A 14617-nucleotide genomic window follows, 5' to 3' on the forward strand; every position below is an offset into this window, starting at 1 on the left:
AAAATTAAAACAGAGGGCTAGGAAGAAAACATGAATCTGACTACTCATATGTTCACTCTGGGAGTCCCTAAAAGTAAAACTGTGTGTAATGTGTACCATTATTAGGTACAGACTCTCTCCTCAGAGTCAGACTCTGTTTTCATGTCAAATCGAGAATATCACTCTTCACCAAAGAACCAAATGAAGTCAGGTTTGGCCTTCTACAAACAGACGACGCAAACCGGATATGGCATAATAAAAATCCCACATGCCAGAAATTGAATGGAACCTTGTTAAAACTCAAATAAAGACAAGATAATTTCCTCTGGACACAAGAATGTGTGCACATTGCTGGCTTAGTACACTTCAGTCCATCGGAAGTACATATAATGAAATGGAATGACGGATGCTAAGGAATTGATTTTGCAACTAATGTTTCCTGAAAAGTGACCTTTCTCTCATTCACTCACTCATACCAGGGTGTCTTTGTTCCCTTGACTGACTCCAACCAGACTTCATAATCATAGTTGACCATAGGGCTTTAAATGGAAAAAGCTGAAATCTAACATTTCGGGAAGATGAACTTGTGTCTCAAGGGGATACAGGATGACCGCATTCTTGTATCAATCTCATTTTACAGCAAACCATGCAGCGATGCCATCTTTCAGTAAAGGTTGAAACTGCAAGCTAGCTTGCATTATAAAAATGACAAGCGAAGCCGCAAGAAAGTACTGCAGTTATACAATACATACAACTGTAGTCAATATATGCAGATGACACATATTGCATAATGCAGACATACCAATACTTACCAGATACCTTTTCAATAATTCAATATTTCAGGAAACAAAACTGCACACAAGTAAATCATCGTAAGGGTGAACTGAAACCAGCGAATCCACCTGCACAGTCCATTCAGCAGTCAAACAACTTACCTTTCTCTCAAGCAGTTAACAGGTGGTCAACAATACAAGAAAAGTGTCAACATACATCAAACAGATTTTCTACATCCCGGTTATCCCCAACAAGCAATAAAGCAAGAAAATTATGAGTAAAGAGAACGTAATTGTATGGTATACTATATATTCATAATATAGATCGCTATCAACTATTTTCTGTGACAAATTGGATGTGCCAGTAGACACAGCTAGATGATTGGCATACTTCAACTCATCATCTTTCATTGTATTTTTCTACTAAACAGATGTGGTAGCAGTTATAATGTCAAGATTTTGCAAGGTACATATACAAGTAAAACTTCTGTTCAACGGATGATATAAACAAGAGTTTGGCTTACCTCCTCTTCATCCATTGTAGAGATGGGCAGTGCAGCAGCGTCACTTAGCAGATCAAGTTTGTATTGCAGCTCTCGTGCTGAGCGTGTGTTTCACCGGAACGAGTTCTTTGTTAGGGATGAACGGATGTCCGATGCTACAGAGTCCTGACAAGACCGGTTCTGTATGAAGCCTGGTACCTTTTAGAGCTGTTCATCAGCTTGAAGTGTCCAGCGAAGATTGAAGAATCCTCTAGATAGCCTAAATCGTGATGCGCTCGAAACCCACGTTGCTTCTTTGAAAGATCGTCGGCGTAGAAAATTGATCCGTCGCAAGAAAAGGAAGCAGATTTTCTGGTTCAAATTTCTGTTTATAGCACTTGATAGACACATTTATCACTACACATTACTCTTTATGTACACATCTTCAAGGACTATGAGAAAAAGGACGAAACTTTAGACATTTCTGTGAAAAATCGACTAATTTACCGCCATGATTTTTACCCAGAGTACAAAGCGACAGAGACAACCCTTGACCTATAGAAACACCCACTCTTCCATAGGAAGGATAAAATTGTATACGTCAATTTCCAGAGTATTGTTACTCAACAAGAGTCCAGTTTATAATAATTTGATAAAAGAATCATTTCTATTGATTCTATAGGGTGATTTGTTTTTCAATCTTTTGAATCTTTTGATGTAAAAGTTTATGTGTTGGGTAGCAGTCACCCTATGATGAAATATGATCGTCCGATAACAACATTCGAAAGTCCCACCAGGATAAAAACATCGCGACTTTCATCCAAATCCTCCTTTCAAAACCTGCCAAAACATCGTCCAAATCTCACGCCGATGGACTTTGACACGTGCCGGCTTGTCGCCGAGAGCTGGGCGGACTCGGTGGACTGTCCCTTCCGCCTGTTGTTCGCCGACGAGGCGGAAAAACGGCTGTTTTTCTCGGCTCCACGGAACGAGTCGGTCTCGTTCTACGTTGTTTGTCCAGACTGTGAGACTGAAAACAAATGGGTAAACTTTCGATTTTTCAACGTAACTTTTTCTTCCAAGATCATACAATAATTGCATTGGATTTTGGTTTGGTCATAATCTGTAGAAAAGTGCTAAATTGGTTGCAGAGCATTTGCGGAGAAGCATTTGCATGAAAATCTATGACAAGTCAGTCTGTTTTTAATTAGTTACGGACAAGGAAGTGAATTTATGGTCGTATTGAAAGGAGTGCCCCACATGGCACTAAAAATGCTCACACCAGGGGGGCGAAAAATTAAGAACATGTGTTGTTGAACATCAGAAAAAATTCAGCAATATTGTTATGTTGATGACGGATATATATGGTGTGATAATATGTCATTAAAAAAATTGACAATTGTTTTGATAATGAAATTATTAGAATTATTAATAATCAGCATATTTCTAGCCTGGGGTTCAGCCTTATTAGCTTTCCGTTCGCTACCCAAGCTCCGAGCGGAGCTTGGGTAGCGAATGGAAAGCTAATAAGGCTGGACTCCAGGCTAGATATTCAGCCATCAGACAGTTGGCCACCACTGTCAAGATCATTTGTTGTCACCAGTATAATTGATGAATGATGATGAGGCGGCGAAATAAATATCTTGTGGCAGTAAAATGTCTGGAAAGCATAAAGGCTTGATAAAGCCTGTCATTTTTTATCCAGTTGCTTGAGTACATGTAACTATTTTTGGCTCATAAAGCCTGTCTTATTATTGCCTTTACTCTTAACAAGGAGCGGCCAATAACCCCCTTACTCTTACACACAACAAATGCTAGCCATGGCGAATCTTGGATGGCATTTAATAATAGCTTTTGTATTGTATATAGTTAGCCTGGGTGCCATCCTACATGTATTTCTACCTGGGCTCCTACATTATTCGAATGTATATACTAATACAGTATACACTATACAGTAGCCCTCAAGCAAAATACGCCCTCCAAGAGTAAACAAATGCATGCCCTGATCTGTTTATCATAGGCCTTTCAGTATTAGTAATAGTATACAGTGACATTGGTGTGGCGCAAGTTGCCATGCAGTGGTTAGAGCGTTGGGCTCAGAACCAATAGGTCTGGGTTCGTTGCTCACCATGCCCCGACGTTGTGCCCTTGGGAAAGGCGCTTTACACGATATTCCTACCATGGCGGTGGAGTGACGCCCACTAAGCCTCTTCAGCTAATCTGTCTAAAAGCACACTACGGATTTGGTTGCCGATGTGCCAACATCTAGCACATTCGCTACCAAGAACTGTACTAGTACGATAGTATGCAGAAAGTTACTTGACACATGAATTTTAATTTCCGTCCAGCATGTGTGGAGTGACTCTGACACGTCCCTCCCGTGTCTCGCTGATGTCCAAGACTTCGCCCAGTCCTGCCAACAGAAGTCTCTGGTGGATGTGCTGAACAGGACGTTGAAAGCTCTGAAACCTGTAAGTCTCTAAATGCACAGTCTCGCCCCCGGCGTATACAATACACCTTGGAGAGGCTCTGCTAAACCGGACTGAGGTTTTCATGATCACTTTAGTCGTTGTTGCCTCTAACCAGCTGGCAGTCAATCAGAGAATTGTCTAAATGTTTTCTTTTGGTAAAGCCGATTCTCTGATTATCTGACAGCTAGCGCTAGTTAGAGGCCACACCCATAATAGTGGCAACTTCTGCCCGGTTTAGCAGAGCCTCCCAAAGGTAAAGGTAGAGGTATATTGTATAAGCCGGGGGCGAGACTTTGTGTAGGAGAATTGAAGAGGAAAGTGTGAAAAAAGTCAGAAATTACTTATTTAGATATTTGATTGGTTACTGTCATACCCACAATGCTCAGTGTGAGATGCAGTTGTCTTGGCTACAAAGTTTGACATGTTGATGACTGACATCATGATTCTGATCCCTAGAAAATATTTCTACCGCCTTTTTCCCCCTCCATCTCAGCTCCTAGGTGGTCCAGTTGATGATAACCAAGATGAAGGCCTAGAGGATGATGATGATGTTGATGAAGATGATGAAGAAGATGATGATGATGAAGATGATGATGATGATGATCAGGAGTACTACACTATGGATGACCCTGATGCTGCCCCCGACACAACTCCCACCTCCTGTAGTACCTGTGTGGCACAGAACGGGTGAGCTTGTTTTTTAGTTAAGATTGTTTGTGTCTTTGTGATATCTTTTCTATATTAGGCATCTGCTAACAGGATTGCTACATAATATATTTGTGCAATACGCTATGTCATGTATTTTTGAAATGTTAGATTACAGAAAAATAATGATCTTTGTGTTGTGGTTCTTTCCATCTTGTCTTATGTCTAAGAAATGTTGTCAGCCAAGAAAGAAACCTGCATGCCAAATACATGGTATGTATTTCAGATTTCTAAATGGAAGTACACTTTTCTGGAAGTAAGTGATACTAGCTTACGGATAGAGTAGGGCAAAATGATGAAATGTGGTTCCAAAAGGTCAACTATTCTTTGCAAAATGTTGTAATTGGATTGTTATCACTGGTGATCTATTTGAAAATGTTATTGCGTACAGTTGACCTGATTCTTTTTTGTCGTTGTTGTTGTTGTTGTTGTTGTTCAGTGAAGAAGAAGAAGATGGCGTTGAGGAGAGCAGCTATAAGACGAGTGGTGCCAGCTCTGTAGCCATCCACAGACTCATCATGGGTAAGATTTGGGATGCAGAGGAATTTTTTGTTTAGCCTGGTGCCACCCTAGTTAGTTTTCCATGGCTCCCATGGCATGGAGTACATATCCAGGGAAAACTAAAGCCCCTGTCACACTTGTGCGTGTATACAAATCGGCATGAGTTGCTTATTAACATGTTTCCGGTTTAGGTTAAGTATAAGAATAAGTAATCTCTTACATTCGATCACTAGTGTGCACAACGGTGGGTCAAAGTGGAAAACAACTTTCTCCCCACAAGATTTACTTATACCAAAAAAATGTTAATGCGCAACTCACGCGCGCTTGAATGTACGCACAAATGTGACAGGGCCCTAAGTCAGATGGCAGCCAGGCATTTTTTTTTACTTCACATGACCTGTGAAGTCGTGCTCTGAAATCTGAATAGATGCAGATACAGAACCTGACTGAAATTTTGTTTCAGATCTGAAGAATATGAAGAAAACAAAAGGCAAGTTTGGAGTGGAGGGTGTACCAAGAGGGGTGAGTTATACATAGATGGATGTGTGTATAGAGTTATTTGACTCTTTTTTCAAACATTTGCTTAAGAAGAGAGGTATAAAAGATATTTTTGTGTCAACATAAAATTATCAAATAGAGTTATAGATGGTAAAAGACATGAAGCGTTCATCCCAAATTTTATTATTATTCTAAATTTATCTTTCTCTTACTTTCAGGATAACCTGTTTTTATGGGTAAGTGTTGTAACTTGTACCACTTTACCAGAATCCTTGTGATTATATGATGACAGTTTCTTATCAATGTTGATGGAAAACCTTTCTTGAGTGAACTGAAAGATATTAAATGCTTATCAAGCAGGATTTTATTTTCAGCATATGCACGGAATGTGTGTTCTTTTATATCCATACAAATCTAATTTTCTTGCATTGCAGATGTTGAAGATACCATCTACATGTCTTGATCTTTTTCTTCTTTATTAATTTTGTAATGTTCAGGATGTGAAGCTGACCAATATTGACCCAACCTGTCCACTAGGAAAAGACCTACAACAGTATGCAAAACAGCACCAAGAGGAGGTATGCTTTAGCTAGTTTAATTTATTGTAAACTTACAAGGACATTAAAGAGGGCGGCCTCACCAACGTGGACCCGCTGGACAGAGCCGCTTGGAGGCGCTGTGTGAAGACTGGCCGACTTCTGCCAACCCCTGCGTCAGGGAATCCCGCAGCAGTATAATCTAATACTGGATACTGCTATTACAATACTCACCTACACTGCTTAGCATTGAAGTATCACCTCATTTTGGATTAGCAATACTTGTCCCATTGACTTTGTACTTAATTTTTTGGGGTTTGGGAAAGTGTCTCATTCTGTTAAAAGTTATACACTGTACAGTATCTATCTCCTCAAGAAAATATAAAAGCAATTTATGTAATTAATCACTTTTGGTATGAAGTTTGTGATCTACTGTAAATAATTTCATCAGGTTGGTTGGATATTGGAGATTTCTTTTTACACAACCAGTGACTTCTTACCTGCTGACGTTTCGGTGTCTGCCAGACACCTTCTTCAGTACTCCAGTCAGAAGAACTGAAGAAGGTGTCTGACAGACACCACACCGAAACGTCAGTAGGTAAGATTTACCGGTTGTTTTCATTTTCGCTGAGTCAGCATGTTTTCTAGGCTCTGATTGGTCAGTTCTAGCCAGTGCAAAGCGAAATCCTGTAAGCTGATTGGCTATTTCTTAGAGCCCCCTGACCTAATTAAAGCAGGGAGTAGAATGCCCTGACCTGACTTAAACTAGAGGCTATAAAAGGAAGTGCGGTACCACTCTTTGTCATTCTGATGAAGACTTTTGAATAAAAGGTCGAAACCGGTAAATCGTTGTGTCTCAGCCGTCATCCTTCTAACGCCCATTCAAGTAAGATTTACCGGTTGTGTTAAAAGAAATCTCCAGTATACTTTGTGATGTATTTCACAGCCTGTTATCAAAATGGAGATGAAGTTCCCCCCTGACTACCCCATGGCGCCCCCCTTCGTCAGAGTGCTGAAGCCCAGGTTCAAGTTCCTGACGGGTCATGTGACCATTGGTGGCAGCATCTGCATGGAGATGCTAACGAGATCAGGGTGGCGACCAACCAACGACATCGAGGTAGATATTAATCCATTCATATTTCTTGTGTATACAGTCTTTTCATATGACACCACTTGCGCCATGATGTTGGATTACAGTGTACGTCTATTTAACACACTGACATGCTGCTACTGTAATCCAATTGACCAATAGCATGGTCGCCGGGATTCACTTTGCAATTAAAACTGTATTACAGCACCAGTGAAAATGCTCTATAGGTGTTCACAAATTTGTTACTGTTTCTGCATCATGAACCAAAATCTATCCTGTTTTAGCCTCATTTAGTCTTCATGCACAATAAATAGAAACATACAAATATGGTGTATGCAGTGGTGCCTGTCTCCATTTCCTTAGCCCTTGGGCCACACAGTTGTGCAAGCGCAAATGATACTTCAACATGGGGCTAGTCAACTGTTAGCTCTGTGTTTACTACTTCACCCCCCATATTCTTTCCCATAAGTACTGAGTTCTAAGCAGATACATGTAGATATGTTTGTATATACATTTGTACCATGTCTTCGGTGTGACTTACTGACAAGAAATTGTACCCATGACCTGCCACATGCAAAACAAGCACTTTACCCACTATGCTATTGCTACCATGTTCGTAAAAAACATTTTGCACTTTCTGTATGTTATAAAAATTTGTGTATTTCATCTCCTTCTCAGAGTATACTGGTACAAATTCGAGCGGAGATTCTATCGGACAACAACGTCAGACTAGACAAGAACCCTAACTGGGAATACACGGAGAGCGAGGCCAAGACAGCATTCCATAGGATGGTCAACAGATATGGGTGGGAATAACCATCTTACAAGACATTCCAAAACAAGTATTAACTGTAATTTCCAACACAAAAATTGGACTTACCTAAATTTTTGACTGTACAACACCAATCTTTGTCAAGGAATGAGCAATCCACCGCTGAGATGACATCACGTTATGCAGATAGCACTTGGTGAGCAGTGGATCATAAGTTGTAGAAAGTCTGTGGTGCCCCCTATCTCTATTGAGGGATGGATGTAAGGCCCTGATGTAAATGGCTTCCTTGATTCCTCATGCAAGTAAGTCCGGCTCAGTGTCCAAGACATTCCGTTAACTGTTTAGGGTTTGTTGTGTAGTGGAAGAATCATCAATTGAAATAACCATCAAAAGAGTCATCAAAGAGTCAAAAATGGATGAAAATGCTGTTTAATTTTTGTTGCACAGTATGGTGGGAAGTACAGTCAAAACTGGCCAAGAAGACCACTCAGGGGACCTATAAAATCTGGTCTATGTGGACAGGTGGTCACTGTAGACAGGATTCTAAATGCTTGTGTCAATGGGGAAAATTATCTAAGGGACCACCAATAAGTGGTGACATTCGCCAGGTGGTCTTAAGAGGTGGTCACTTGTACAGGTTTGACTGTACACAGATGATATCACTGTAGGAAAATTTGTTGTCTTAAGAAAAATTGTGGCAACAGAAGCTACATGTACATGTTTGTGGAACAATAACAAAGTTTATCAGCAGCCTTTGCTTCTTTAGCATGATGAAATCACACCCCTTGGGTTAGCACGGGTCCTCTAGATGGCAACTTTCTGTTGGCAGGGACTGAATTGACATTTGGATGTTCCAGAGTTTTAGCGGATAGTTGTCATCAATTGCTATGCCATGGTTTGACTCACTCGTTTGACTCACTCGTTTCCATAGTGATTCCTGGCTCACTTGGATCCCATTGGTGTTTCCTTTTTTAGACCATTCCCCTGAGGTAATTAGAGGTTGATGCTTAGAAACACCATAGGAAAGGGACCTTCATGGTCCTAAACAGCAAGAGTTGTGTAACACATGCTAGAGGTCTTTCAAGAGCACTGATTGTGTAGAGCCATAGATGTAGAGAAAACAAGAACACATTTATATACTACTGTTAGAATTTTACAGAGCACTTTTTATGTTGGAAGTATCAAAGTTGTTTGCCTGTTGTTAATCCTAATGTTGCAGATACTATGGCCTGGTTTAAGGACAAAGACAGTATATGAATGCATATGAGAGTGAGAAGGGAAGATAGAATTTTAAACTGCCTCCTTTTTTTCTCTATATGGAACAGCCCATCAAATGCCCAGGGTTGATTCTTGACATATTTCTCGGTATGTTTTGAAAAAAACGTCTTGTGTATAAGAAGAAATGTTTTTGTAGGATTGGAACTAAATTGCAGTTCCAACATATTTAGATAGATGTCACTGTTGAACCTGTGCAATCATTTGACCAGCATAAAAACATACATGGTATATTTAGAATCTTGGACCAATTTTTTTGGTATGCTTGTGACTGCTTCTTTTTGCACAGCTTGCTTGACAACTTTTCCTCACACTTTTTCCTTTTTTTTTTTATGTGGCCAAACGTGACCACAGGGTTTGTATTTTAGTAGGTTTGTCACATGGCTCTACACTATAATAATTTGGAACCTGTTCTCCAGGATCCATCCCTCCATCCCGGGAGGGAAGTTTACTTGTCAGGACAGACAAAAATTTCACCCTGTCCATCCAAACGGAATTGTCATTTCCAGTTTTTTTTGCTGAAAAGCTGTGAATCATATACAAGACATCATGTCTTTAATGTATGTATTCATGTATGTACGGAAGAAATGTACTGTTGCAAAGTATATTTTTGTATCCTTTATTCCAATCATTCCTAAACTATTCAGGACATTCCTTATTGATATTTGAATTTCTGTAGGAACTGTTTTCACAAAGAAGAAGAGTATCGGAGAAACATATCCTAAAAGTCAAAAGATTCTTCTATGTGAAGCCATCAGTGTTTGGACACTATACAGAGAATCACTGTTATATTACATATGCTACATCACACATTCCACATAAAAAAGTATAAAAAAGGAAGTTTAAAATGCACAAAGTTGTAACTGGTAAGGACCCTTAAGAATAAATAAAAGAAATGGAAACGATATTGTTTTGTGATTTCTTTGATTTTGATGGCCACTTGGAATCTTTACTTAGTAGTATCCAGATATTTTTTGTAATACCTCAAATATGATACGTATAAGAAATATGTATGTGAAATTCATAATTAAGAGAAGTCTAGTTCACATCATCAACTGTGTCGCTCACCCGACATGCACACTACTGGAAAGAGCTGCAGTCCTTAGGACGAGACGTTAAGCCACGATCAACTGTTGCTTGTCAAAAAAGCTGGGGAATTTCCATAAAGAAGTGAGTCCTTTGGCAAATTGTACATTGGCAAGATAGATCAAATGGAACGAACAACATAAATAATGTTGGCTACTTATTGTAACAAGCAGCCAAGAAATGTTCTGTCTCAAACTTTACAAGTGCACGTTTCTTGTCGAGATGTCTGGCCATCTTGCGCTGAGGTCTCGCTCAGTTTTATACCACCCTCTTTGTCAAAGCTGTTGTCCTCAAGTACAGATTCAGCTAGTTTAGTGAACATATCCTCGACTCCTGAACATGTTTTGGCGGAAACTCTGAATGTGCCGACGACGTCCAGCGGGCACGTTCTACAGTACATCTGCACTTCCTCCTCGGAAACTGTGTCTACTGAATCTGTCGTGAGATCGGTTTTGTTTCCTGGAGAGAGGGAAGGAAGTGGTAATTTACAAATTGCAGGAAACAAATAATGTCTTATTGTCAGTAATACTGACACAGTTTAATATAGATTCTTTTCTGTTACAGTATTGATAATTATACTGATACTGTACATGCAGCATTGCAGGAAAAATGGTATTCTACATTAGATTTTATATTTGCATGCTTCAGAAAGATGCAAATGTGCCATCATCAAATTTCAGTCTTCATTGATATAATGATAAAGAAATGTAAACAGCTCTTGCAGTACCAAAGTCTGCCAACAGGAAGCGCTATTTCAAGTCATCCCAGTATACTACAGTATACTACATACATTGATATCATCATATGTATGCATGTTTGTGTGTATGTATGTGTGTGTGTTTGTGAGTTACAGTGAATGTCTGGGCATGTGTGTGAGTGTTTGTGTGTCTGTCTGTCTATATGTGTGTGCCTACAAATGTATATCAGATGGACCTACCAACAAGGAATGCCTTTACTCTGTTATTCCGTAATGTTACGCTGGGGACCCATGTGTGTTCCAAGTTCTCGAAGGTTTCCCTGTCCATCACATCGTACACCAGAAGAACACCGACGGCCTTGCGGTAATAGTTCTCCGTTAGAGACAACATCCGCTCTACTCCCGCTGTATCCCATAAGGAGATCTACCTTGGACAAAAACAAACAACAAGAAATAACTTATGAATCAATCTGCAAATGCTTACATGAAAAAGTGAAGAAATAACTTTCAAAAGAATGCCATTTATGCATAACTATCATTACAAACTGTATACATGTATCAGCATTCCAGTGTGTTGCCTTCATATTTAGTTTACTTTATGTGTACAGTATAATCATGTTTGCCTGCTGGCAACAAACAGGATTTTGTCATAGCTAAGAAGGATCTGGCATCAAACCCAAAGGATGCTTCATATCACTCATTGATATATCATCATTTATCTTTCATCTTAAAATTCTGAAATTTGATAGCTCAATGGGAAAATGACTAAAAGTGTAAAAAAATTCAAATGAATATCACAAGTACATTACAGTATTATTGACGCCATACCAAGGCCATTAGTTCCCCTAGCTCACAGAATATTTGAATTATCAAAACATATTTTGCCGTGTCCAACATTTTCTATTTACACGTATGATAAAAATGTGCCTACAGTGTATGACATCCTCTCCACTGCAAGCCTGACATCTGTTTTTCTCACAGCAAAATCAATAAATCCATGAACTCCTATTTAGCTTTATTCTATTCCCACTGATAATCTATTTCTGAAACTACAGTTTAACATGATCTGCATTTTTCTAATATTCCAATGCCACATATAACGTTACATCAAGAAATGCTGTACAACTGAAATTTGCAATCATGAATACATTTTTCTGCTCAATATTATTGTATTTGCTTTCTTACTCTCCAAGCAGAGGTTTTTGACATGTTTTAGGCGTTTTTGTCAGGCTTTCTATTTTGTCACATTTTCTTTATGTCCACCGACCTCTGCTTGGAGGGTATTGGTTTCTTACTGTATTGCAACATGTGAAAGTACAAATTGCAATACACCAATTGACATCATGGTTAAGTGTAAAAAATATGCAACTTAACAGGGTTTTTTTGCACAGTTTTAACAATGAGAAATTTGACATGAGTTCTTTCTTTTCTATCATGGTGTAACATTACAGAAGTAGTCTATGAAGGGTAAAGAAAAGTTGCAAAACATTGTACTTGGTCTATGATGGGCCCAAAAATCACATTGAGGTGAAACTGCATATCAGAGTTTCATTTCAAAAGCCACTGTTGGGTTTAAATCCACTTTCTGTAGTCCAGCTATCAAAAGAGGCTACTAAAGTGTTTTGTATAAGAGGGTTACACACGCAAGATGACGCAGGTAAACCAAGGAATAGCATTATATAATGTCCCTGATATAAACAAACACCTGTGAAATGGAACAGGGTGCACATGGGTGGGTGGGTGGGTGGGTGGAGATACAGCAGGCAGGTGTCAGTGACAGCCCTTGTTCAGTGGCCTTGTAGCCAAGGGTGACATCTTATCTCATACACAGGATATAGTCAAGAGGAACACCTGTTCAAATGACACAGAATCTGAATACACACCAACACCTGGCAGACCTGCAACAGTAGGAAATCCGACTTCCTTGAAATCTTAGAAAACAGAGATATTTTTCTTTTCTTTTGGACAACATACCTAGAGGTTTGAATTGTATCTAGTTGAACAGAGTAGAACTGGCCAAATATTGTAGGTAATCTACCAGAATTAGCCAGCCAGTAACAAACAACAATCCGTCCAACATCTGCTTGGAGATCACCTGTCCTCAACCGTTGCACGTTATCTGACCTGTGTGTTTTTATATGCCAGTTACCGGCTCCTAGCGTTATGCAGTTGACTGTACATTCTTAACACTCAATTCTAGAATCTTAGGACGTCGTAAGAAGCCCGTATATATAGCGTCCACGTACCCGTACGTTGCTGAATCCGACTTGAAACTCTCGGATATCGCTTGCCCGGAGTTGTACCGTTGTCGGGACGGAGGTAGTCCCCGGGAAGTCTTCGCCACAGAACCGAGCAAACAAGGACGACTTTCCGACCCCGGCGTCGCCTAGGAGAACTACCTTCTTGATCGGTGTCGTGAGAGATCGGTAGAACCTAGACACAGGACGATCTCCCGACATGTTGGCGAGTTTGGTTGACCCAGGAAGTCGTCAATAGTGGATACGGATCAATTGTGTTATCTGAGTATTCAAGGATGTCAGAGGTCACTGAACTTAAGGGGCTGAACGCGCCCTTATTGATTAGTTCGGAATTTGAGGCTAAATGTTATCTTGCTTCCCATCAACAAAGAAACAAAGCTACACCTGTCGTAAATGACGTCATGCTTTGGGTTTATGGCCTGTATATCTTAACCGTAAGTAACTTGGAAACAAATTTAGTGATTAAGTTGCTTTTACGTCAAGCCTGTGTTCCATTTCTAGCCTCAGCCACAATATGTAAAGGTAATTGAATTGAATTGAATTCCAAGCATGGCATACTGTTATGTTCTGAGACATAACATGCAACAAACTTCTGAGTGATTCAGACCCGGAAATTAACAAATTCCAGGCAATTTATCCGTCTCTGGAATGACAAACTACGTGACTGTGTTTTAAGCAATGTTCGTCTGTATGCCGATCTGACATGAATAAAGAAAGGTTGAAACGAACAACAAGATCAAGTCAAGATATGGTCACTGCTGAATTTCATAAGAAAATGTTTTCAGCGTTCTGATATTCCCTTTCCTGTGTGCTTTCTCTTGATGGGGGATGTTAGCGCTACGCACACTCCGTGTAATACTGCCCCACGTCCCCCTGCAGACATGGAACAGTCCATGATACACCTGTACAGACCAAAGGTAGCCCCACCCACCGCCCACCTGCTACTTTTACTTTTGTTTTCATTGTTTAGTGAGGGCGTCAGTTATACATGGGTTGTCTTTTGCTCTGCTACCAAAGAAAACAATAATGGCGTATTTTGATGTATTATCTATGATATCGTTTTCGTAAAGTTTACGTTAAGTTTATTTTTGTACTCTTTATCCGTGACTCCTGTCCCTCCACTTCACTTCGACCGGCTTCTTGAAAAGCAGCCATGTGGCCGAACAAGCACTTCGAGGTAAAATAAAGGCTTTGACTTGACTTGACTTGAATTGTCTGTACCATTTTGTTATGAACGTCAGATGATTGAAAGTATCATATTGATTATTGCTTGTCTTTGCTAAAGAAATTATGAAAACAACTTATCATTATTTCAATAGATCAACTGCTCATTTTCCGTACAAGGAGAACTCTTTTCCCTCTTTTTATCGAAATTCATTTTGCATAACGTCAGATGCGGACGGAACTACCAAATCAAACAATATGTAAGATATAGCGGTGTTAGATATAAATTAAACCTGCCTATTCTTGACAAGTCTTTCCTTTCAACAGAAC

At 39.7% G+C, this 14617-nt stretch overlaps 3 protein-coding genes across 4 annotated transcripts in view; 1 reads left to right on the forward strand and 2 right to left on the reverse strand.

Moving 5' to 3' along the window:
• The window catches only part of LOC136438846 (TOX high mobility group box family member 3-like), an 84315-nt gene extending 82537 nt beyond the window's left edge, over nt 1–1778 (reverse strand). For both annotated transcript variants that reach the window (XM_066433852.1, XM_066433850.1), the window contains exon 1: nt 1277–1778. In XM_066433852.1, coding sequence (XP_066289949.1) covers nt 1277–1291 — 15 coding nt within the window. In that variant the 5' untranslated portion in view covers nt 1292–1778. The remainder of the gene's footprint in view (nt 1–1276) is intronic.
• Nucleotides 1779–1983: 205 nt separating this feature from the next.
• On the forward strand, nt 1984–8710 carry LOC136438848 (ubiquitin-conjugating enzyme E2 Q2-like). Its single transcript, XM_066433853.1, has 9 exons — nt 1984–2278; nt 3583–3705; nt 4199–4392; nt 4850–4932; nt 5375–5433; nt 5628–5645; nt 5907–5987; nt 6892–7062; nt 7714–8710. Exons 1-9 carry the CDS (start codon nt 1985–1987, stop codon nt 7849–7851), a joined length of 1161 nt encoding a protein of 386 aa, XP_066289950.1. The 5' UTR covers nt 1984; the 3' UTR covers nt 7852–8710.
• A 977-nt stretch (nt 8711–9687) lies between these two features.
• Nucleotides 9688–14531, reverse strand: LOC136438852 (uncharacterized). The gene is made up of 3 exons (XM_066433859.1): nt 13112–14531; nt 11106–11289; nt 9688–10627 (listed from the first exon to the last, which is right to left on the reverse strand). The coding sequence occupies exons 1-3, from the start codon at nt 13322–13324 to the stop codon at nt 10359–10361; spliced, it is 666 nt and encodes a 221-aa protein (XP_066289956.1). The 5' UTR covers nt 13325–14531; the 3' UTR covers nt 9688–10358.
• Between the last annotated feature and the right edge of the window lie 86 nt (nt 14532–14617).

This window comes from Branchiostoma lanceolatum, chromosome 7 (assembly GCF_035083965.1).
Source record: "Branchiostoma lanceolatum isolate klBraLanc5 chromosome 7, klBraLanc5.hap2, whole genome shotgun sequence".
Lineage (NCBI taxonomy): Eukaryota > Metazoa > Chordata > Leptocardii > Amphioxiformes > Branchiostomatidae > Branchiostoma > Branchiostoma lanceolatum.